This window comes from Lonchura striata, chromosome 3 (genome assembly GCF_046129695.1).
Source record: "Lonchura striata isolate bLonStr1 chromosome 3, bLonStr1.mat, whole genome shotgun sequence".
Taxonomy (NCBI): domain Eukaryota; kingdom Metazoa; phylum Chordata; class Aves; order Passeriformes; family Estrildidae; genus Lonchura; species Lonchura striata.
The window spans coordinates 85,453,082-85,478,929 of NC_134605.1; the positions used below are offsets into that span (position 1 = coordinate 85,453,082).

Below are 25,848 nucleotides of genomic sequence, written 5' to 3' on the forward strand. Positions count from 1 at the left end.
TGGGCCTGCAATATACTTTGAATTCTGGCTCAGACCAAAGTACCTCTGTTCAGAGGTGCTAAGATGAGCCAAGAGTACAAGAATGGAGTGGATATAGGCTAATAATTAAATTCAAATTGTCTAAAATTTCTTCTAAGTTATCATACTTTACACTGGTGATAGCTTAGATGTTCCTGAATAGTCTGACCTTAGGGAACAATGATGTTAAACTGAAGAGAAGGGCAATTTTGAGGGGCTTGAATATAGCCTAATATCAATCTCTGTCAGTAGAGACTTCCTTGTCAATCCCATAGCAACAAAAAAGATGCAAATTCAATCATACAATTAATTAAGGTGAATGGGAAATTGGAATGAGATAAAGCAAAATAAAAGAATAAGAACTATTGTGCTGAAAAGGAGATGATATCAACAGAAATAGAAATTTGTCATTAAAGAAGGTAAAAAATTAACATTTCACTTAGATACTGCAATGGCAAAGACATTTAAATATAGTTAGTTGGATGCCTATACTAATATGATTTAGAAACAAAAGAAAAAATAAAATAAGAAGCTGAGCACAAGCAAAAGAGGAAACATGTGCTTAGGAAGCACACACAACTCAGAGAAGACCTGTTTTTTTCATAACTGGCCAGCAAAGTTATCAAGAAGCTGCCTATTTTGTGTATAATATAATACAAGACACTCGGCCAGAGTCTGTTAATTTCCTTTACATAATCTGACAATAAGTCATGTATCCTACATGTCTGGAATGTTCTGGAGCTTTTCTGCCTCTTCAGGTCTAATTATTGATATAACAAGGCCGTCATTGAGAATGAGTGTTACTGAAAACTTGCGTAAATGCAGAGTCAATGAGAAAAATGGTATTAAAATCTCAGAGAATGTTGCTTTCAGCTCCATCATGGCAGGCAGTATTTAACACAAGATTTGTTTGCTCCCAAAGGTCAGTGAGCCAATCCTGATCACAGTCATACTGTGACTTCCATCTAACCCCCCTTCCCCATCCCCCAAAAAAGAAAAAAAAACCACCCACTGCAAAGCTAGGAAGTAACAAGTACTGGTCAATTATAAGAAAAGTTCAAATTAAGTAACTTTCTGCCTGTTTGGTGTACTACCCCTGACTTTAAGCTGCTAATTCATTTAATTTTGTGAAAGGACATTTATAAATGTCAATATACCCTCTTTAGGTTAAACTTCTGGGTGCAGCAGGGTTCATTGACTCTCAGATAGTTCCATGCACAGAGAATCCATGCAATGAGGCTCTTTTTGTAAAACAAGTGGGAGAACAGAACCTTACATGCTTTGTTTAGAGGCATTATGCCTAGCATGGTAAATACTGCTAATTGGCTGGGACATTAAATAGCAAAAAAAAAAAAAAAAAAAAAAAAAAAAAAAAAAAAAAATCACACTTGTGAAGTCTGTTTTCCCAATTTAGTAGCAGTAATGATCTAAATGGATCAGGTCAGGAGCAGAACTGTTTTCCAAACAAATGCTAGGAAACTCCCTATGCTGATAGCATAAGCAAAACTAAAAACTGACAATTACTTAATACACTCCAGATCAAAACTTTGTGATTAGGCCTGAAAACTGACAGCAGTCCCTCTAGGTTCATCTGGACTATAAAAACTAATGTGACTGAACTTTTTTTTTCACCTAAAAATACAGCTTGTGTCAAAGGTGAAATATATACGGGAGGCGAGGAATTGTGGTGGGGGGTAATATACTGTCCAGGAATGTTTTTCATTTTAACCAGCTGTCTAGTTAAGGCTTCATAGAACTGGACCCTTTTCAGCCACATACTACAGTTACAGGAACAGCCCTGGCTGTCTTACCAAACAATTTAATCACATACTAAATGGTGTACTGCAAGGTAGGATGTTGGGTTATGATACCTCCATCTAACCTCTGGATTAGGACAGTCTAGGCATCTTCCTCACACACTGCATTCTCTGAACTCAATTCCTACCTCACTGTCTTTGTGGCAGATTTTCAATAGTTTATTCAATTTGCCCCCTCTAATAGCACATGGAAAACACATTCCCAGACATGTCTTAATTCAGCAACAAAATTCCTCCAACAAAATTCCTCCTTAATTCCCCCAACAAAACTTAAGGAATGGAGTGTGAAAGGAAATCATCTGTTATGTTGACCTATATTATTAGGAAATTCCAAGCTACATAGCATAATAATATAATTACAGGAAATAATAATAGCATTACAGGAAAATTCAGAAAAGGCCCAAGGAAAGGACCAACTGGCCTGTCCTAGACACTTGCCAATGTCAGATTCTTCTCTCTTCACAATTAACAGTTTCAGGTATGAGTGTTGTCAAAGAATATACAGAGGTCATATTTCATATCCTCCTACTGATGATTGCAAAGATGATTCCACCACACAGTATTGTGTCCATCAGCAGTGATGTTTACATGTGATATGGAAAAATTCTTGTCATATTATATATATACCTTCTGTATAGGGCATAGTGACAGGGCTGGGGAGGAATGTACTTCCCAGGCAGGTAAACTGTGCTCCAGAATTGATGAGGTGACCCCAAAGTGGGGAAGCTGTAAGATGCCTGGCAGGGAGCTCACACACAGAGCCAGACACTGACTGATAAAGGATCTACTCTGTGTTCAGGCAGATTCCTTTCAGGAATAACAGAATCCATATAATTCCTATTTCAGAAAGATAAGCCAATGACAAGGCTTGAAAAAGAGAATTCAAGTGATATTTTACCTTTTCACCTTTCTCTCCTTTGTGGCCTGGCAAACCAGCTACTCCTGGCAATCCTGCTTCTCCCTGATTTTAAAAGAAATAAAAATGTCAACAAAGCAGATCTAAAATGTATTTGGTTAGGTTTCCTGTCTTTGTCCCAAATGCCTAAAAAAGCAAATGACTCAATAAATATAGTGCAACACCCAGGAGAAGTATTAAATTAAAACAAACATTATGTAGAATATAATTCATTCTCAAGTAAAAATATTTATACTAAATATGATGCCTAAATATAATTCTTAGTTTTACCATGGTACTTTTTTGGGTGTATATTCAAACAATTAAACCTTACTGACATCTCTAACTTGACATTAAATTTTAAATTAAATCCAAAATGTACTGTTTCTTAACTGGGAAATACAATGTAAGTATGTTACAATACTACAAACCAGTAAGATTTTTTCATGACTGCAAAAAAAAAAAAGTAAAAAAAAAACCCCAACTCAACTGTTTTTATATCCAACAGGATTAAACAGTATGATGCACTAAATAGCAACACAAAAACTTATACTTTATTTGGAATGCAGTAGCATCTCTGTGTAGATTCTTGCTGCATCCCTGGAAGCGTGTATATTTTGCTGGCATGAACAGACACTGGTGACGAAGTTGTAGCTAGTAACCTCTCCTCATGGGGGCACTAAAAAAGAAAAGATTTTCTGGTTTTTGGTCCACTTTGGTTAACAGGTAAATACCCCATCCAACCACTTGTTTTACATTATCTTCTGTTTTAATATTCCTGTACAAACCATATACAGAAAGTGACAATTTCCAAACAGAGAAAAAAGCTGTAAAAAATGAATTCTAGATATTGAGATCCTTCTGTACTAAAATTGATGCCAGTTAAAACTGATATGACTGTCCCACTTCGTTCTTCCAAATTACAGAGGAATAAAGAGGAATAAAATCTCCCAAAATTAGAAGTAGTGAAACAGAAAATGTCCATGGGGAGAAAGAAAAAAGATAGTACTGCATAGTCTCAATCTCTTCTCTGCCCTGCCCCTAAGAGAAACAAAAAAAAAAAAAGGGAGTGCTAAGAAAAACTTTTTTTTTGGGGGGTAGTTAAATACTTCTGGCATAGATAGTTTGGAAACAAGCAAAAAAGCCCTGAAGCCAAGATTTACCTGTCTGTGACTCTAAGAACTGAGTCAACCTGAAGAAATACTACAGGACAAGCCAACAGAATCTGCTAAATCTCAGTAAGTCTAAGTCTCATTAAGATGTAATGAAGTTTTTTCTTGAGCCTTCTGTCAGAGAAATTCCCACAGGATTTTCTGCTTAGCATAGAACTTTGTATCCAAGTATAAATTCCTTCCGTTAAATTACTCAAAATGTAGCTGTTATAGTGGGTAAGGAAGTTGTGAAAAAAAAAAAGTCAGAAAATGTAATGCTAGTTTTAATATGAAAGTCATTAACAAGTAGTCCACTATTTCTTACATCTTAAACATAAGACATACAAACAAAACTGGTGGTGCTTTCAGCTACATAGATGCATGAATATCTACATACTATTGATAAAGCCTATTGTTGAGCTTTTTTGTGTTCATATATAATTCGGGTTTGTTTTGTTCTTGTTTTGTTTTACTATTGTGTCGTAATTACTCAATAAATTCTATTTCCAAGCACAAAGTGGAACATAGAGAAATTTCATTCATTCCATTTTGAGTAAGGTTGTGTATTCAAGAGAAAGTCTGCATTACTATCAAGGATATATTTAGAAATATAGTTGAACTATTAATCACTGTTAAAACTGAAATTTCCCCCCTGAAATTAGACTATGTTTCTTTCGTGAGTCTGGGCACCAAGCAGTCTTGTGCTCTTTGGTTCTTGGGCAGATTTTTCTCTCTCATTCAGGTACACTTTCCCCTATCTCTTTGTAGATGTAATCAATCAGTCCTCCTACATGCTCTGGGGTTTTTTTTTTGCTGACTACAACCTTGGTGGTGATGGCACTATCCACTGTTTCAGAGGAGTCTGATCTTACAGACTACTTACAACTAGCAGGTCAATAATTAAACACAATGTCTTTATGAGGCTATTTGTGTTTTGGTTGGTTTTTATTTTGTTTTTTTTTTTTTTTTGTTTTTTTTTTTTTTTGTTTTTAATGGGTTAGATTGAGCAAAATAATTACATCTACAACTTCAAGCTATGGTTCTGCTGTCTTCCAGTTCACACTGATTCTTGTCTATCAAAACAAGAGGGAAAAGTAAACTCTTTAAATGAATGTTTTTCCTCATGTTAAATAATATATACACATCAGCATATGCATTCTAAAGAAGAAAGTATTTCATAGAATCATCAATGTTGGAACAGACCTGTAGGATCAAGTCCAACCATCAACCTACCACTACAACTTTCCAGTTATTAAACACCCATTCCTCCATTTTAGTGTACTAAAATGAAGAAAAGTCAACACCATCCTATTTTCCTTCTGTTCCACTGTCATGCAGACTCTTTCATGGGCTTTGCTTAGATCATCTGTAAAGCTTCACAAGACGCAACTGTTACTGAAATGGCCTCTGTTGTTGGAAACCATTCTCAAGCCATCACAGTGATTTCTTTCCTACTCTCTGAGGCTTCTTCAGTTACTAATTAGACAAAAAATGTTAAGGAATGCATTTAAAAAGCACTAGCAGCACCTAGTGCCTTTTGCTGATGTTCCACTGTACCATTTATTTAGGCAGCAAAAAACTATGTATCTTGACTGCAGATATGGAATTCATTTTTAGGAGGTAATTAAACTATCACCTCTGTTGAAATTTTCTTTAGCAAGAAACAATAAAGCAAGTTCTTTTGTATTAACATTTGAATTCTAACAGATAACTTACCAAGTCTGCAGATATTTCACAACATGTATCTTCTGTTGCAAGTTGTGAATTACAATAAACTGCTATGTGGTGAAGTTCAATCTATTAAGGAATAAAAAAGAAATTAATATGAGGTGTAAAAAATTATGCATTGTGGCAGCTTTTTCTTATCTTGGGCTAGTAAACCTTCTCTTTGAAACACTGCATATTTCTGAAATGCTAGAGAAAGGAAAATCCAAAACAATTATATGGCTCCTCATTTAAGGAACAAATTATGCAGTTTATTACTTTGATGTAAATCACATTTTAGATTTCATTTATTTTCATTTAAATTGCATCCATCTCTATTGATTTGCTATATTACACAGGCATTTTAGCCTTCTAGACATCCTCTGCAAAACTTCTCTTCAGGAATGTAACTTTCCTCTGCAGGAAAATAAAAAAAAAGATTTTATAAACTCTCTATCACATGCATCTATTCCTTTGGGCAGAACTTTTCCTGGACATTGCCACTAAATCACCTGAAGAGCAAAAATCACAAATTCTGTATATAAGGCTTTCGCTTCAGAGACTCAGGGTGGATTGAAATGATGAGAAGTAAGTAAAATTCTAACTAGCTAGTCTTGTCCTCATATTTCTCTTTCTGCATCAGTTTTATATCCTCTTAATCTCCCTCTTGCACTTGGTATTGAGAAAAGTGACCACTGTAATTGGATCTGCTCTGCTGCCTTCATCAGCTTTAAGCCCATGTTTTCCTGCAAACTTGGAAATCCCAACTGACAACTTCCACTCTTAATTATCCAGTCCATACCATGCAACCAGCAGAAAAAACATGCTTTTTCTGCTGCAGTTGGAAATGAGAAGACAGTAGACACATTTCAAATAATGTTAAACTCAAGTCTTAGAAAATAAAACAAAGAATGAGCTTGGCTCCATGAAATAAGAGATCTGAGTCCTGGCCAAAGTACTTAGTGCCCCACAAAAATGTCTCCTCCTGCAATGTTAGCTTGCAGTTATAATGTGCTATTTTCCTCTGGAACCCCTACAGCGTACATAACATGGCTGAAGCTTTCTGATGGTCACTAAAATCCCCAAGGCAGATGCTCTAAACTTGGTATCTGCATGTCACTGTACTTAAAACCAACTAAGACTTCCTGAAGATTTCAAATTACTTGCTGTGCTTTCAAATTACTTGCTTTCAAATTACTTTCCTCCCTGCATGAGGAAACAGAAGAGAGCATCCCTGGGACACAAAATAGCCCAGAATATTATGATGTTTCCTTGTGTAATTCTTGCACCAAAGGCTGCAGGAAACAACCTCTGGTCACTTCCTAATCCTTCCCTTTTGGGTAAGGGAGAGACAATTGTGAACAATGTGCCCCTGTTTCTACATAGCTGAATTACCCTTGAAGACATCAATTCAGAAGTAATTCTTGATTATTTTGTGTCCTCCCTTTATCAAAATCAAAGCGCAACAGATGACTGATACAAATCTACAAATAAATCTTACCAAAAATGAAAGAAAATAATTAGGACTGCAAGTTACCTTTAAACATAGAAATTATATATCAGTGGTAATTAGGTGTCTCTTTTTCCCAATTAAATACAGAAAAACAGACTCCTTAAACCAGGAATGAGTTCTATGCAGTTACTTTGGCAACAGCTTTTTCTTAGCAGATGCTACATCACTGAATAATGTTTAGAGAAAAACACTTAAGGACTTCAAATTAAGAATACACACTCAAAAATAATGACTGGGTTTGAACATTTTATCTATGTGATTCTTTACAACTGTGTTAGTAAAAGCATGGCTAAAACATTACTTCAAGTTATCTGTTTTTCCTTTCATTCTACTCACATCTACAGGCTTATCATCTGCAGCACGAGAAGCAATCAGTGTCCTTCCCTGCAAGTCAATGGTGAATTTTTCATCAGTCTGCTTTCTCTCAATTAAATTACAATCCAAATAGAGGGAAATGATCCCTGACTGCACGCTAATACCAAGCTTATGCCACTGCCGATCAAACAACGGATAAATTTCTCGACTCTTAAAAGTGTAGTGCAGTATATTTCCCTGAGAGGATTTGGTCATATACTCCACCACCTTTTTTGTACCATCCAGGAGGACAGAGATCTGAAAGCAAGACAAAATAAAATCAGTGGTTATTTAAAAATTATAAGAAAGAAGCAAATAAATAAACTATATATAACAAAAATATTTTAAATACATACACTGGGCAAGAATCATGTTATGAAGCATTCTTCAATGGAACTTGGTACATACATATCAGCTATAAATCAAAGCATGCATTTATTCTATTTTGCAGTCTAAACTGAATAGATTTTGCTAAATTTCTGTCATTCCTGCCACAAATTATAAGTTAATTTGGAGCAGTCTGTCTATTTCATATAAACTTTAGCTAAATCCATTAATGGAACATCCATTATTACATGTGCCATATTACATGCAGGAAAAAAGAAACTTTTTGAGGAAATAAATCAAAGATGACTCTAACCTCAGGTGTGTCATACTGATTTAAAACTTGCCATATATACCAACGCTCTTTCTTGGTATTTCGCCGTACACGGAATGTAGCAACCAGAGAGTATTCTTCAGGAAGCCCATTTGGAAATACTTGCCTGGAACAAGAGGGAGGAAAAAGATTTTTTGTTATTCTTATATAAACAAGCACTGCTTAAAAGGAATGAACAGAAATAATACCTGGTGAAAACAAGAAGCCAAACACTTGCTCCCACTCATACATATTCACAGACCTCATCATTCAGAAGTGTTTCTTCTCAAAAGTACAATTTAATCTTTTTATAAGAATAAATGACTGGAAGTTTTTTAATTAGTTTCTGTTCTATTTTTTTTAAAATGTGTGATTAATACAAATCGGAGCCTAAAAAGAAATGATGCAAAGTGAATGTCCCCCATGGAAGTATTTTAAAATATGTCCTTTCCCAGTTTATTGCTTGGGATACTTGAATAAGTTTTGTAGAGGATTTGTGGAATAATCTCCATCCTTGGAGACTTTCAAAACACAGCTGGATAGGGCTCATAATAACCTTATCTAACTTTCAAGTTCGTCCTGCTTTGAGCAGGGATTTGATCCAGTGACCTCCATGGGCAATGACTCGGACATCTTGAACATCAGAACAGTTGGACTTAAGCAAGCTTGAAAAAAATAAGGAATGTATTTTAGAACAAATGATTTACTATTGTTTGATTTTGTTATTACTTTCTCACCTAAGATGCGTCAATGCCTCCAAAAAAGTCTGACCTATCACAGAATGCACCTCAATACCACTTCCATGAACCATTTGAAAAGTTTTTATTTCACAAAAAATGAAATCTGTACCTCAACTCTACAGACTTTGGTAACTATTAAATATACACTAATTATGTAATAAATAAATTAGGTTGGTACAATCAACTTTTTTAATTTGAAGTTCTGCATTTCAAATTATTTCTTTTCTAAGACAGAAGTGAGAAAATTATAACCAGAGATCTCTACACAACACAGCAGTAGCAAAAGCATTCACATTGCTGCTTGCAATCAGCTAGCCATGGTGCAAAAAGCATTCCCTGGATCAGAGTTCAGGAAACCTGACCCCCCACGCAGCAGAAAAAATTCCTTCATTTTATTTCCCACAGTCACATGAAGCAAATGGTTTAATTCTAAAAAAAATACTGATGGGATTACAATTATACAGCAATGTATTATAAAGCTTTTCTTAAAAACAAAACAAAATAAAACAAACAACAAAGGTGGGGGCAAAGAAAGAGCAGAGCACTACAGCTGATGAAACAATAGCCCCACAACCCTCCTGGACATTGTTGTGTTTAGGAGCTCAGGAAAAATGCCTCCTGTGCAGAGAAGCCTGCTCTAAATCCTGCCAAAGAGCTTCTTTATGGACTAGCACCTATTTAAGTCCCTCACGTGGGAATCACACTTCTTTGGCTTATTTCCCACAGCTGATTCCTGTTTTATCCTCAAACGAAATTGGCTGCTGTCCCACATTGTTAGTGGACCTATATGCTGGTGTACAGCTATAGATGTTGGAATGTCAAAAGGCAAGGCAAAAGAGAATAGGCTTGGCTGTACTTAGACCTAGATTTCATACTTTTTATTTCAAATATAGCATAAAGAACATGTTTCATGATTTATATAAAAAAAATACCTTCACTGGGAATGAGTGTGTGACTGCAGAACAATAAGCTATCTGGACGTGGGATCGGCCCTATGATTTCCTGCACTCCAGTCAGGCTGAGATGGTATCTCAGGCTTACAGCTGTAAGCTAGACAGGATATCTGGCACCTGATGTGGATGGGAGCATTTGATTAGCTCTCCAAAATCAGTTAACATTCCCAGCTAGGTTCCATACTGGGGACACCGGAGAATTCACATTAATGGACAAAGGACAGACAACTGTGGAAAAGAAATTATCAGTAACTGTCTTCATCAAATGAAAAGAGGGGAAACCATGATTTTTACTGTAGGCCTGGAAGTCAAGCAGAAGCAGTCTTTGGGCAAGGTGGCACTATTTTCTACACACCCACACCCACCCACCAACTCCATCACTTTTCACTGCATGCCTTCCTAACACTTTCACAGCCATCTAGATGTATGACAGTATTAAGTCTTCTAAAATTGTGTTTCTTGCAGAATTTTCTCAAATAAGCTTGGTTGTGTGAGTACATGTAATATAAATTCACCTTCCTTAACTATTTACCAAATCGTTCAGGAAATAAGAGAAGAGCTAGGGTATGGGCCAGCATTACAAAAACCAGCAGGAGTTCACTCTAACTTCCCTTACCTTCGAGCTGACAAAGAAAACTGCATTGAGAGAAGTGAAAAAAGCAGACAACATCAAATTAATTCCTAAGGAATTTCAGTGAAGTCAACTAAAGAGGCAAGATTTAAACAGAATTGGACAAAGGATAAATTCAGTTAGATTCCAAAAATAACTTAGGTAGGAAAGTACTTCTGGAGGATTTAACCCTGGGCTTAAAGTAGGGACAACCTGAAAATTTTATCAGGTTACTGTAAGTCCTGTCCTGCTGAGTTTTGGAAGTATCTAGAAAGAAAATTATTCCACAACTTTTTTGGGAAACTTATTCCAGTATCTGGCCAACAAACAGCACAAATTTAATATACAACTACCATGTACCAGAAATATAACCTAACAGAAGCAGTATCTTTATTTTGACAAGAGTTATCATTGGTGCCTATATGAAATTCTCTACTGACCAAAAAATTGTTAACAGATACTTTAAAGTATACACTTGACAGTCAACCCTTCTACCTAGATGGTGAACATGAAAAAGAACAAAATAATGGGATGAAATATCCAGAAAACCAGCAGGCTATCTGCTACCATATAGAATTTTCCCTATGCTCTTGCTCCCTGAATGGCTTAAAGTGACTGTAAAAGAATATAAAAGCATGCATTGAGCATTGAAGTGACTTAGATACAGATGACTAATAACATACTTCAGTGATATTTAAGTATTATTGCCATGGCATCTTCTACTGTATTAAATCAGTTAAAAATCCTCAAAAATAGGTAGAGTATGTATATGTTTTAAAAATTAAATATAATTATATTTGATGAGAAAAATAAAACACCAAAAAGAAAAATTTAACATAAAACCTCACATTGGAACATGAGAAAAGCCAAACCAAATTTTCATTGAATACTGAATTTGAAATTCAGAAGTTCTTTGAATGTTTACTATACTGCTTCATCTGATCACATCTACAAACATTTAAAACCTGAGAAACCTTATGAGCTATTATGTAGAAGGTGAAAACAATAAAGGAACAACATTAAACACTAATAAAAAATTCAAAAGCAAGTTGTTCCACACATCCACAACCCAAAAAGTACTTCAACACAGAGTATTTAACCTTTCCACATGACACAGTATAAAAACAATAAGAGACAGAAAGGGTGAAGGAAACCTACCAAGCTCACCTCAATGTTTACAGATGTACAAACAGCACAAACAGAGAGCATGAACTTAAGGTAGTAAATCATGATGTCTCACCAAAAGCAGTAAGAGAGAAGATAGGTTTTAAGCAAGTTATGATGTTACAGAAATATGGGTAGCAACTGATAAGTGGGCGAATTTATCCATAAAGACAAAAAAACTTACAAATTAACACAGACAAGCGGATGAGAGTATCCTTGACATCTGATCTCTCAACCAGATGCCTTTTTGGACAACAGTGTCTGAACAAGATTACATCATCAGAGTTGGGAGCAAAATATCTGACTCTCCATGGAAAGCAAATATCCTTCTCAGTGGAACAACAGTTAAGTTCTCACATGCTTGTTTAATTTCCTTACCAAACCAGGCATCCTTCCCACATGACTACTCAAACTTTTAAGGCTATTAAAAAGGTGCTCTCTTCCTCTTCCACACTCAAAACACTCTTGACTGCTGTGGTTTGTGTTGAATCCAATGCTGTCCAAGCTTACTGTGTGTAATTGAAGCACAGTCAATGGTTTAGGTGCCCCTAGGGACATGGGCAACTTTCTGGCATCTCTACACACATCTTTCAGTCACAATGGAACTTGGGTGGGAGTTACATGCCTGTCTGCTTAAGCCATGGTGCTTCTAAGCATGCCTGGAATTTATGCCCAGATGCCAGGGGAAATCAGTTGTACAAAATTATTCATTTTAGGTGCCACTAGGGGTTGGGTGGTGCTTGAGAGTGGGCAATTTGAATTATTCTCAGACTCAGGCGCCCAGAGTCTGATTAAATTATACTTTAGGTGGAATTTCGACAGTTTGATTCTCTCCCTCTATCCGTATTGTCAGTAGTATATAATAAAAAATTCAAGTTGACAAATGGAGTGCTGTGTTCTCAAAGCAAAGCACACACTTGGTGGAAACTACTGAAAACAATAGCAGGAATTGAAGCACATGAACTGAATAGAGAGGTTTGAATTTACACCACCCTGGTCTGCTGGACTGAGATGTACTGCAAATTACAGAGGCCTCAGCTGGCAAATTGAGAAGACCATCAATAGCCAGCAGGAACATTCCCAGCAATACAAGGTTTTAGATTGTACATAGATATGTTACAAATCCATACATTCAGGTCTTAATGTTTCACTGGTTGAAACATGAGGCAGATGCAGCCAGAATGGTAACAAACACACATGTTCTTGCAACAACTGTGTGCCACTCTGTCAAAGCATATGTATACATAGAATTGCAAAGGCTTTTCTGCATTCTCTTCTTTTTTACTGCACCAAATGTAGCCATAATTTTTCCTAAAAACAGGTGTATACTATGGCTGTACATTATGAAGTTACCAGAAGAGCAGTTATAAGAATGTTGCATGAATATTACCACTATATTTGTGCATACCTTCCACTGTTTATAAAGATTAAGTATAGAATGATTTTTGGTAAAGTATTTTCTTTATTAATTTGTTTCCTCAAAAGTTCTGAAATGCAGATACCAGCTGGAACTTCTAGTGCTAGCATACTAAAAGAAGTAATTATGAATGAATTAACTGTGTATTCACTATGCTATAAACAGTTTGAGTTCTATCTTTGTAAAGCAGCATTGAGTTACCCATATCAAATTTAGTAAGGCAATCCTTTATTTACCTTTTGTTTTTATTTTTAAAAAAAGCACTAATGGAAAAGCAGTATCTATTTTTGAATCCTATGAACTCCAATTGTTCCATATCGAATGAGAATACACTACAGTATATGATAAACTTCCGTATTTACAAGTATCAATGAAGCCTCCAGCTTGCTGTATATCTTCCAAGAAGAGAAAGATGAGCCAACTTGCATTTCCTGAGAGTGAAGTGAGAGATGTTTTGAGTTTATGGCAAGAGATATCTTTTCCAGCTGACATATACAATTACCTGGTATATGTCACTTGTAACATGACAATGTTACAATAATTTGGTGACCAGAGCTCAAGGAGTTAGTTTAAAAAACTTTCCTGTGTTGGGTAATGATTTATTTCATACTTCATTGATGGAGACACTGAAGTGTCAACTTTTTCATGTTTGCAAAGGGTTTAAACTCAGATCTGTTATGAATAAAAAAGTAAAGCTCAGATGGACCAAATACAAAAAATCTCCACATTATTATTCATATTTTTACAACAAACTGGTATATTTTTAATTCTCAGTTTTTTACCTAACTTGATTGATACAACAGGAGAACAGGAATCAACTAACTAGAACAATTTACCAATCCCTGACTAGAAAATATACTTCAAATTCTTTTCAAATAAAAGCTAAGAACAGCTGTCTTTTCTGTCAGAATAAGAAATCATTTCCTTCCCATCCATCTTCCTCAAATCACTTTAAGATGCACTGTATAGTTTCATGTTACATTAGGCCTCAAGTTGTTTTCATACGACACATTATATGATGCAACTCAAGGGAAACTATTCAGACAGCTTAAGAGTTATTAATTACTTAGGGAGAGCTCAACCCACTCATGAAATGCACTGCTGAAAGAAAAGCTGCAGATTATTTTAACATTGAGAAGAGGGATTTACCTAATATTTCATATACTTCGGCATGTCACTGCTTTCATTTACAGAACAGGTATAGATTAGCTGACTCTTAATGTACAGGTTGTTCAGGAATTTTGGAGTGAAAGTCAATTGTATTGATATCAAAATTTTAAAGCGCATTTGAAAAAATATTGGTTTGAAAGAGGCACAGAAATACCAAAACCATGATGCCTGTGAAAGGTACTTTTACCCCAGGGTTTGTAGTATTCTGTATCCTTATTTACAGGAATTATTGGTGAACTCCTGGCCCTAAAGAAGTCAAAGGTGAATCTTCCTTTCATTTTAAAGATATCACAATAACTGTCTGCTTTCCAAGTTTAGCCTATTTCTGTGTATTTTAAATTTCTGGGGGAAAAAATCAGCAATAAAAAGAACAAGACAATTAAAAGCAGTAATATATAATAACAGATATAGGAAATACAACATTTTTTTTTCTCTTTTTCCTAAGTAGAATTCTGCTGAATTTTGATGATGCTTTTAGAAATTTCAGGTCAACAAAGAATTTTGGAGTCTTATGTTGTGGAAGGCAGCTTTCAGCATTTTTGATGAAGTTACACACTTGCTAGTTTGAGCAGCATGGGGCAGAGGGATATAAAAAAAAAAAAGAGTGTTGTCCAATTCCATGATTCAGGGAAAGCAGATGGAGAGGAAATGTTTTCACCTGTGTGAAAAAACTAGCGACCCATGTTTTTCTTTTTTTGTTCCCCATCTCTCAATTTGTTTGTTCGCTGGCCATCTAAGCAAAAGAAACACTCCAAACACGAGATCTGTGTTCAGTGTAAGTAGCGGCAACATCCATTTACACTGAAAATATAAAAATAAATGAGAGAAAATAATCTATTTTGAACTCCAATAATTTCCTGTTGAGAATTATGCTCTTTCTAGATATATACCTCATTCTGCTTTCCCTTTAGTACTGACATGTAGAACTTCAGACACGTGCATCCCCCATCTCCAGTTTTGTAATAGGTTTCTACTTCTGTGATTCACTATAGGGACTGAAACCATCCTGCACTCATGAAAACGTGGTCTTATTGTTCAGCATGAAACCTTCATCCCAGAAACCTTCAGTGCTTTTCTTACTCAGAACCACACTAGTAAATCAACTGCCCCTAAAGAAAAATTAACTTAGAGTCTGACATTTCTCACAAGCAGCATACACAAAAAAAAAACCCAACAGAACAAAATTTTCTCTTTGGAGATTAATGGCAGAATCCAGAGAAGTGTGATGATCTGTCCTTTTCTTCAGTGGTTTGTGATTGTCTCCAAAGATAAAGTCTCTATTAAAAAATGTAAAACTAGGACGTGCTTAAGAGAATGACAGAGATTTAAATTGTCTTCAGCTCATTCAAGAATTGAATCAAGATATTTGGCCTTTAGAGATCATGCAAAAATGCCACTTCTCTGTTCTCAACATCCTAAAAGCAAGCTGTGGATAGCAACCATCAAGAGAAGAGGATGAAATTTTAAATAGTTTAAGAGGAACTTTGGATATTTCTTTCAACATCTACCCATATTTTTATTTTGACATTTTAGGAGCTGTTTTCTATCTCACATGATCCTTCCAGTTAGCTCCCAGAAACTGAACAAACACAACAGGTCTAGTTATTAGTCTGTTATTTGTCAGACTCTTAAGTCAATGAGATATTAAGTTCTTATGCTAAATATGATTATCTACAGTGGAATGAAATTATTCAGCTGCTCAAGAAACCTGATGATGTTAATGAAAAAAATTATGGTTACCTATGGCAGGCAACTGAAAGAGAAAAATGCTCTGCATACATTTTTATATGCTTCCTATCCTATTGTAGGAAGCAAGACCTATATGTACAGTATTAAATATTTGTATATTTAAGTAGTTGCTGTTATCTGGAAAAATAAAGAAAATTCAAACTACAACAGACAATTTGTCCATTGGAGGGCATGAAGACAGAGAGAAAATGCACTTCATACTATGGAAAGGAGGGATGACATCAGGAATTACTTTGCTTATATATCCATATAATCTTCCCTGTAGGAGGAAGAAATCTAAGCATCCATTTGTCCTCAGACATTTCTACAGATACATAGAGACACTAACTGATTGCACAATGGTCTCCATAGCTTGATACAGAGGAGGGTGACTCAGCTCCAGCAGAGCCTCATGCTGAGACACTCACACCCTTTTACTTCTCACACTGGGGTTTTGGAAGGCACCTTGTGTGTTCCTGCATGACATCATGCTACCCAACTTAAAAATGTTGTTTCCATAGAACACTCAATTTCTTCCTGTTTAGTCTCCCTTTAACCCCATCCCAAATGTCTGGTAGCTTTTTACAATGAACCAAAGGAACAAGTACTAGCAAAGTGAACTGCTGATTACACTTGGAACTTGGAAAGGCTCTCCCTTTCCTCCCCGGGTCTATTCTGCCACGTCCTAGACAACCCTGGCTGATGGTAAAGGGCAAACCACCTCACAGGGCAGCATCCCTCTTAGGAAAATGCTGAGCACTCACAGTGAACCTAACAGCACGGGTGGCAGTGGAAAGGGAGAGCTAGGAGCTGTTTGGAGTGCAGCTGCACCAAACTAAGGGGTGTTTTTTTTTTTGCTAACCCTAAATAATTGTCTGGATAACTAGCCTCCTCCTCTTCAGCATGCAGGACTGCCTATAAATAAACAAACTCATTCCTGGCTGAAGTTTCAAGCAGGCAGAAGTGCTTGAGAAAAACAGCACAGGCAAGACCAAAGGCACTAGAGCCTACAACTCTCTTATAAATGGGTGTATCTACCTGCCTTGGCTCCAGTTGATCTCCCCAAAAAAGAAGGTGCAAGTAGTGAAGATTGAGTACCAACAGAAGAGATCTGAGTAAGAAGGAAGGTTAATGACACCAGATAGCAGGGTCAGACCTGAAAAAGTAGCTGTCAGCTGCAAGAGTGAAGCTACAGAGAGAACATGCTTTTGCTTTAACACCCCCTACACATAGCACGACTAGCCTGTGCATATTTAAGCCTGGTGCTCTGCTTACACTTAGAAGGATAATTAGATAAATAAGGTGCTCTTTTACAGTATATAAAAACTGTGAACATTCACAAATTTTAAGTGAATCAGTATGGAAAGGAAATGATCAAGAACCTTATTTGCACCACATCAGAAGAACTTACTAGCATTTTCAGAGACTAGAAATTATTTTTATTAAGTCTCAGGACTTAGACTCTATAACTAATGTCCAGTTCAAAAAACCAAAACCAACCAAACAAAAACAAAAAAACCAAACCAAGAGTATGTACAGCTTAGCCTAGAGCTCTCACATTTTCTCTAACAATGTTAGTTTTTCTAAGTTACAGATTAAGTGGGGTTAAAAATAAACGCAGTTTAAAAATACCCACATTGCTATCTGCTGAGTCATAACTATATTTAACAGAATGGACCAAAGACCTGTGATTTGCTAACCCTGTTACTATCAGATCCAGCTCGGGAGGTCCAGGTATTCCCTTTAAAGTGCTAGGAGAGAAACAAAAACCAAAGTTATAAATGAGAGATGCGGTCTTGCATCTGGCTCAAGACAGAGTTGTTGAGAGGATACCTCAAGCAGTGATATGGATAAGTCAATAAACATTTTATTTAGGTAAATTCCAAGCTTCATCAAAAGAAATGAAACATCAAACCCAACTTGAAAGAACACTGAATATGACCGGGAGCCCTTCTCGGACTGGGGAATTGGGCTAAGTCTGTAACCAAGCAAGGAAGCTTGATATGGCAGGAATTCACAAACTTTCCTCAAAACACTGAGGAAAGCTCACTGCTCCACAGCAGAAAAGCTTTGCATTAAACCAATGCATCAACAACAACAACTTGACGTGAAATCATCCATGTAATTTTCATGCAAAATAACAGAAATTGAATGAACAATGATCACCTTTTTCAACAGTAAAACTGAGATTAGAATCTGTACTGCTGATGAAAATTCTAAGAACACTATATTACCTAGCATATGTATGAGACTAGTAGGCAAAAAAGTAGAAAAGTAACAACAGTAAAAAAAATATTGCTATTATCATCATCATTTTTCATTAAATAAAATTGTAACATTTAAGCATGCCATGAGATGAAAAAAATATTTTGGAAATTTTAAAAAGGAAGTACTTGGTTCCCTCATTACTCCATTACAAAACCTACATTTGGATGAATTCACTCTTACCCTATGATCTGCATGGTTGACAGTGGAATTACATACCAAATATTATGGGAAACTATATTCTTAAGGAAGAGAAACTATTTACAGAATAGCTTATAATACAATCATAGAATGCCAGAATGGCTGAGGTTGGAAGGAACTTCTGAAGGTCATCTGTTCCAAGCTCCCTGCTCACACAGGATCACCTAGAGCCGGCTGGGTAGGAGTACACATTTATCTGTGTGTTAGAACATAGTCAGCATAAGCTTTTTAAAAAGATGACACTTAATTGTGATTAAAAAAGTTAGGATGCTGTAAGAAATGTATTCTTAGGCATAATATGAATTCTTATTTTTAAGGAGAAAAAAAGAAGCAAGGCTATGTTATAACTCTTTGATCTTTCAAGAACTCTAATTGGTTAATGAGTCATGATTTTCCTTTCCATGAAATCATATCAGCTATCTTGAATCACAAAGTGTTTTTTTAGTCCTCCTAACACTTTCACAACAAACCAATTTTAAGCTTATGTAATTTCCTGGTAGCATAGTGTATCTGTCTCCACATGCTAACAGTAATGCAATTATTTATCTCTTTCTAAATTTTAAAAAAAGTTCTCTGGAAAGAAAAATAGCCTAATAAAAAAGAAATAATGTCAACATTTATGCTCCTTTTTGACTTAACAGATATTTGATGGCATTTCCTTTTCAGACCTTCAAGTCATCATATACAGCCTCATTACTAAAGTCCTGCTAGAACTTAGATTTTATATTTAGTCCTTTTGTATCACATTTTCTTTCAGTGTCTGTGTCCATATGATTAACTTATTAGTTACTGTCCTTATCATATATTGTTCACAGTTCATATTAGAATATAATGCCATATGCATAACATTCTAATTCTCAGCAACTTAATCTCGAGGAGATATTAAAAAAGTCAAACTACTGCAAGAGAAGATTCACATCCCAAATCCCCCTGTTTCCAAATACCACTTTTACCCATAAAATGAGTGAGCATTATCTAATTTTGTACAAGTCACTGCTAGATGTCCATCCTGAGCAAGAGCAGGAATTTCATGCTGCAATTGCACATGCTGTACTTGAAAGTGCATCCACCACGGAGTGTCCTCAGCGCAAAAATTGGGCTAGAATGGCATTTTTTCCCTGCAGCCTTGGCAATCAGATCCTGTTATTATATACACTCTTGGTGAATGCTATTATACTTTTTGTATAATTTCATAGATTAATTTAAACTGGCAGTCACCTAGCATTCTGAACTGCTCATGTAAGAGACAGATCCAGTAACAGGAAAAAAAGGTGTGTAGAGTCATGGCCCCTCAATAATGTTATTTGTGTTGTCACTTCTCAGGAGTGGTCAAAGCAAACCCCACATGCCTTAATCAATGGATATTTTTGGGATATGCACTCAAAAGTATTTGCGTAAATCAATACTGCTCACCACAGATTATAAGCATACACATTTCTTACCAAACTCTCACAGAATCATAGACTTACGGAATTGTTAAGGCTGGAAAAAACCCTCAAGATCATCAAGTCCAACCTAGCACCACCACTGTGTCCACAATAAACCATGTTCTTAAGTGCCATATCCATATGCCTTTGTACACGTCCAGGGAGAAGGCTTTTGCCACATCCCTGGGCAGTCTGTTTCAATGCTTTACAAAACTTTCAGTAAAAAAAAGTTCCTAATATCTAATCTAAGCAGAACTCCCAGCAGAGTTCACAAATAAAACTTAGTCAAAGAGGTAAATCAAAGTTTATCAAGAACTTCAAACTTAATATTTTTAATTTTATGTGTATAAATAATTAGTAGTCTAATCCCTAAAATAAAAGATACATGAATTTTCCTATGAAAACTAGAAGCACAATGCCATATTAGGAACAGTAATCAATAAGTTATTCAAAGCCTAAATTCTAATGCCCAATCCCAGAGTATTTTTAGGCTTTTTTTTTTAAATAGAATTTTGAGATACTGGAACTAGTCACACTAACTAAATCCAAAAATAACATGATCTCTTGCATGTGGTTCTGTTAATATACCAATATCTGTACATCTTGTTTGTATAGATTACAGATCGTTCCTCAAGTTGAAGTTTATTAAATCATTCCAAGTTTTGAAATGAGTTTGTGGCATGACAAATATTCACTTGAGACAGGCAAGACTGCAATCAGCAAACTCTGTACACTTAGGACTGAACTCAAATTGATACCCAGACCTCTAAGTGAAAAACGCAGAGCAGGGACCATACCGTCCATTTAAAATCAAAGAAGTATTTTTAAAATTTTGTCAATTTATTTCCAGAAACAAACAAAAAAAAACTTTACAGCATGATGATAAAAACTGCAAAGAGCTAACCACATAGAAATGCTAGAGGCCAAAAATCTTTCAGAACCAAATGAAAATAAATGAAAATCAGGGTAATGAAAAAAACACCAGACAGTTTCACTGTGAGACAGACCATGAACTATTTTTAGATATAAAACCTAAAAACTCAGAGGCAAGGTGGGGGAAGGGTATGGTATCTCTACGAGATGTTTAAACAAAAAGCCCCAGTATAAGCACAGATATATCAACACAAACATATTTTTGTCAGTGCAACTTTAGTTAAGAGGAGAAATGCCTGACAGCATAGCTAAAGCAAACTAGATTACACAGTGTTAAATCACAAAAGCCAGAAAAAGAAAGATCTGATTTATTACATGGTTGTTTGGCATTTTGGTTTTTTTCCTAATGGCTGATAAATTACTTTTGAAGCATGTGACACCATTGCTTCAGCTAGAAAAATTATATGCATTTTATAAAGACACTTGAATCCTCTCAGCTCAATCAGCAAAACTGAGAAATGATCTTTCAGTCTCTATATACAGCATAATGGGGCTACAGCGTATCCTCAGCTGCGTGCATTATGCCCAGTACTCACCATTGAATTCTGGGGCCTTGCATACAGCATGGCTGTAGATACCCACAGCTATTCTGCATTTCCAGAAAACCTCATCTATACCGATTTTGCAACCGCACTTCTGTTCTAAGACTGTCAAATGCAGACCTTGTTAAAGACTTATATCTGCATCCTCCTTGTACTCCTTTTTGACAGATAGTGCTTCAAAAAAGGTGGCCAAGATAAACCAAGAAAACACTGCAAAGATTTTAAAAATTTGCATATTTGGCAGGTAGTAAGAGGCGTGTAAACTTTTCTGAAAGTTCCCACACTCTAGAATTACTTAAGGCTCCTTCAGTTAATGTACTGGCAAATTGAACAACCTTCTTCAGAATTTGTGTCCAAGGTTTTGAACAAGGATCATTGAGAAGCATCTAGGTAAATTTCTCCTGCTGAATCTAGAATTCTAAGAACCCAACAACTTTGTCTTGCAATTGTAGTATCTATGAAAATCTATGCTATCTTAAACAAGAAAACTGAAAAATAGTTTTGGCATCCATATCAGATGAAAATAGAAAGGAATTCCCTACAGGAATACATAGCAAAAGTGAAATTGCAGATGCTGTTGTTTTAATCGGAACACTTGGATTGTTTTCCACAGGGCAGGTTAAACCATTAAGGTTAACTCTACTCGAGGTAGAGTTTCAGGGTTTGTTTTAGCTAAAGGCAGTGCTTCTGGGGTTGGGGGCAGTCCATCTTGTTCCTGAGGTGACACAGCCACAGGGATCAGCTGCCAGCCTTGCTGAACAGAGGCTGATGCTGATGTGAGACGAGGCTGAGAGATGAGTGCTGTGAAAGGAAGCTCCTATTTTTATTTTCTTCCAAATAATATTTTTGGCTTTGTTTATTTGGATTTGTTTATTGCCTGCTATGAGGCACATGGGATTCCACAAGAACACAGCTTGTCTCCTGCACACTCTTGTTGTGGAGCAGTGCCCTTCAAGTACACACCTCACAAAAAGCCTCTTCCCTTTATTTGCAAGTGCTTTACAGCAAGAATATAATCACTACGAAATAAAAGGGAAAGGATGAAGTCTGCTTCATCCAACAGTATTTTACCAGTTCAGCTGGTATGACACTGCTCCACTAAGTGCTCCAGTCTCAGGGGAAGACACTACAGATCAAAGAATTCTAATTTGTTACAGTCAGAAGCTTGATTAAAAAAGATTTTCTAACTCTCTGCTCCCTCACAGTGTGCTTTTAATGTAAGTGCTATACAGTTTTAAATGTACTCTTCCCCTCCATCACCTCTGTCTTTACCTTTGTTTTCCCAATTCTTTTTGCATAGTAAATTACATGTTAAATGTAGGATGATTCAAACTCAATATGGACATCAAAATCCATTAATACCTGAATGTTGAATATTGAATCCATTAATAGCTGTATGTTGAATTTTATAAAAATTGCCATATTTCTTGTAAATTTTCAGGTAGAAACAAGCCCCAAAATGCAGAAAGACACAGACAGGTAATTATTCTTTAAAAGAAGCATTGGTCTGTCATTTTACATGGTAAGAAGCCCCATTCTTCTCCTTAGTTGTGAAATTAAATAACTGGTATTTTTGAGGTGGGTACAACACCAATTTCTTCTTTCAACAATAATCACTGTCTTTTCCTTTTTTTTAATTTCTAAAATAGATTAAATATTTAAATTTCTGGAAATAAACACAAAAACCACCATTTCATTATAAAAGAAAGTGTAAATCCCTACAGCTTCTGATCCATTACTTTAAAAGACCTGAAGAAACATCAGAATTTGTACTACATTCAGGCTCCCACACTCAGGAAGCAAATTCCAAAGGCAAGACCTTTTTCTTACAAATACCCTGCAACCAAAATACCAGACATTTCAGTCTTAGCATTGTTGGCTCCAACTGCTGAAATGACCTCAAATAAATACGTGATGTAGTAAAGGAGAGGTGTTTTCTTGCATAACCATCTAATATTTTAACAGACCAAAAGCTAGCAGGACTTTGTGTGAGCACAGATAAAAGCTGGTTTGAATAATTGTAACTACTGTCTCAAAACTGGGATAACACCTCATTGCCATTTTCAGTCATACTTTAAAAGTCTTCAGTGAATTGTTTTGGAAACCAGTGGTTATCACATGTATCTATTCTATACCATTTATAAGAAATAGGTATAAAACTTCCTAAAACGTTTTTCAAAAAGACTGTTGAAACTAATTCTGCAGTTCAAAACAAATGCCATGTACAAAAATAATAATAAATCACGCCCATGAGGACCTTCATGGAGAGCGGAAGTTTATGAAAGGAAGCCAGTATTTTTTAGTTTGGTGAAGAGAGTGGTCTCAGCAGATACAGACACCAAAGCAAATGGTTACAAAATCATGTAGAGATAGGTGGCTTTGAGAAAGAAAATTGCTAGCTATGAAAAGGCTTTTAACAGGGAGCACAGAAACCCCCTCACTTGATGCCAGCTCTGCTCTAGGAAAATGGAATTCCCTCCACTTTTTTTTTTGCAATTAAAAAGGTTACCACTAAAAACAAACAGAAAATCCCACATAAATATTATTCATCACCAATTTGTGTTCTTTGCAGAAAGAATCCTCCTGCCTGGAATTTACTGAGGCAAGTGGGAACAGTATTTCTTCCTCCAGTAAATAGACATCCCAAGGAGGTGAAACACTTTCTCTGAAATATGGCCCAAGCCACAGCTCTTCTGGCAGCAGTGAGTAACAACTTTGCTGGTGGAGCTTGTAGTCCAAATACAGTAAAAATCCAAGCTCTTTCGTAGTATCTTACAATGAAAGGGGCAGAATTCCTAAAAGAGTCGTGAGAGTAATCCCAACTGCTGTAACTCAGATCATTTAACAGCCAGCTATGATAATCTCCTCAGTAAATTAATATGGTTTGTCAAGCCAAACAAACTACAAAATAAGAAAGCTGTGACTGTGCCATGAAGATTTGCTAATCATGAACATTAATTTCAAAAACATTCTGAAACTCAGTCAAAATCAGCTTATTATCTCCTTTATTGGTGCTTTCAGAAGACGAAAAACAGCCCAGCACCCCAGAAAAGTGCGAATGAGGAAAAAAACCAGCACCCCAGAAAAGTGCAAATGAGGAACAACTGGTGTCTGATGCATCTTTAGAGAAAGACAGTGAAATTAATTCATCATAAGGCTATTTACTCTAAGGCAACTGAAGAACAAAGATTAGCCTAAAAGGCTTCATGTCCAGAAGTACTGAATACTGCTGGCAGGTCTAAAGGAGCACTACCAGCACAGAGCCCTGTTCTCCTTTGTCAGCAAACTTTGTGCTATTCTGGAATACACTACATGGGCAGTACATGTTGAAGTCTGGAAAAGAAATATGACTCTATAAGGTATTTGTTGAGATAAAACCAAACCATTATATAGTTACTGTTATTCTATGACTCTGTGGTGTGATTATGACTATATAATTAGACTGTATGCCTAGAAGTACTTTGCTATGAGTTTATAACTCAAAAGCTCTGTTACACTGCTTTCCCCAGGAATAACTTGTGTTAAAGTTCACAAAGAACTTCAATAAGCAATTCACAGTTTTAATAAGGAAAGTATTACTGGCATTACATTAATATTTTACAGTCATTTACATAAAGCATAAGAGCTATCCATCTGCTATCACAAGACAAAATACATACAGAACTGCATCACAAAAAGAGATAAAGACCTACAGCTGAAGTCCAACATAAATAAACAGAATCAATTTCCCAAGCTGACGGTGCATTGTAAATTATTTACAACATATAAATAGGTGAAACACTACTCCAGGTCCATTGAAAAAACCAAAATGGCATCAGAGAAGAAAAATGGCACAGCATAGATTTCTATTACCCACACTACAACTGAATGAATGAAATGCAAGAGGAGATGTGCCAGTTACTTGATACTTGCTAGTCAGCTTAATCAGATACTCTCAATTTCCTGCAGGATGGATAACAAACACTGTTCTGCTGCTTACTGTACACCACGTCTACTGAAATATTTTCTGAGGTAGAATGATCCCTAAAGCCATCTAATAACACAAAGAGTCTGGAACCACACAATGCAACATAATGTAAGAGAAGCAGGTTTAAATAAAAATAATTAATTAAAAGATATTGTACATGGGTAACTGAGATAGTAAATTGTAAGGTTATGATGACGGATACCCAAGTTTCTGACTATCCTTTATTGTAACCCTACCATGTAAAAACCCAAAACCTGAACTTATGCTCCTCACTGCCATCTGCCCTTATTTTAGAAAAAAATCATAAAACTTCAGAAGAGTTTAAAAAGCAACACACTAAAAACAAAATTTTAAAAATCTATTTGTCCTAAGTGTTCTCCTAATATCAGAAAGTCATTTTATATTCAACAAACTGAAATAATTAAGAATAGAATTCATCTTTTAATGACATGCATTTGTGTGAAGAAAGGTTAATAAAGGACGAGCAAGATTATTGCCCTGAATAACAACGATTTAATTTTAGAAATTCTGCAGTGCTTGAATGTTATTGAAAATACTTTTAACCCTTGTATTGTTCAGGAAGATATATGTATGAGGTACTACTTACTTGCACTGCAAGCTGACTGAAAATCTTATCTTGTA

At 35.9% G+C, this 25,848-nt stretch overlaps 1 protein-coding gene across 1 annotated transcript in view; it reads right to left on the bottom strand.

Annotated features, from left to right (window-relative positions):
- Positions 1-25,848, bottom strand: part of COL19A1 (collagen type XIX alpha 1 chain) — a 182,567-nt gene that overhangs the window by 142,679 nt on the left and 14,040 nt on the right. Inside the window, exons 6-10 of the mRNA XM_077782360.1 lie at positions 8,093-8,216; positions 7,435-7,710; positions 5,598-5,678; positions 3,284-3,409; positions 2,734-2,796 (exon numbers count right to left, since the gene is read on the bottom strand). Of these exons, the coding sequence (XP_077638486.1) occupies positions 2,734-2,796; positions 3,284-3,409; positions 5,598-5,678; positions 7,435-7,710; positions 8,093-8,216 (670 nt within the window). The remainder of the gene's footprint in view (positions 1-2,733; positions 2,797-3,283; positions 3,410-5,597; positions 5,679-7,434; positions 7,711-8,092; positions 8,217-25,848) is intronic.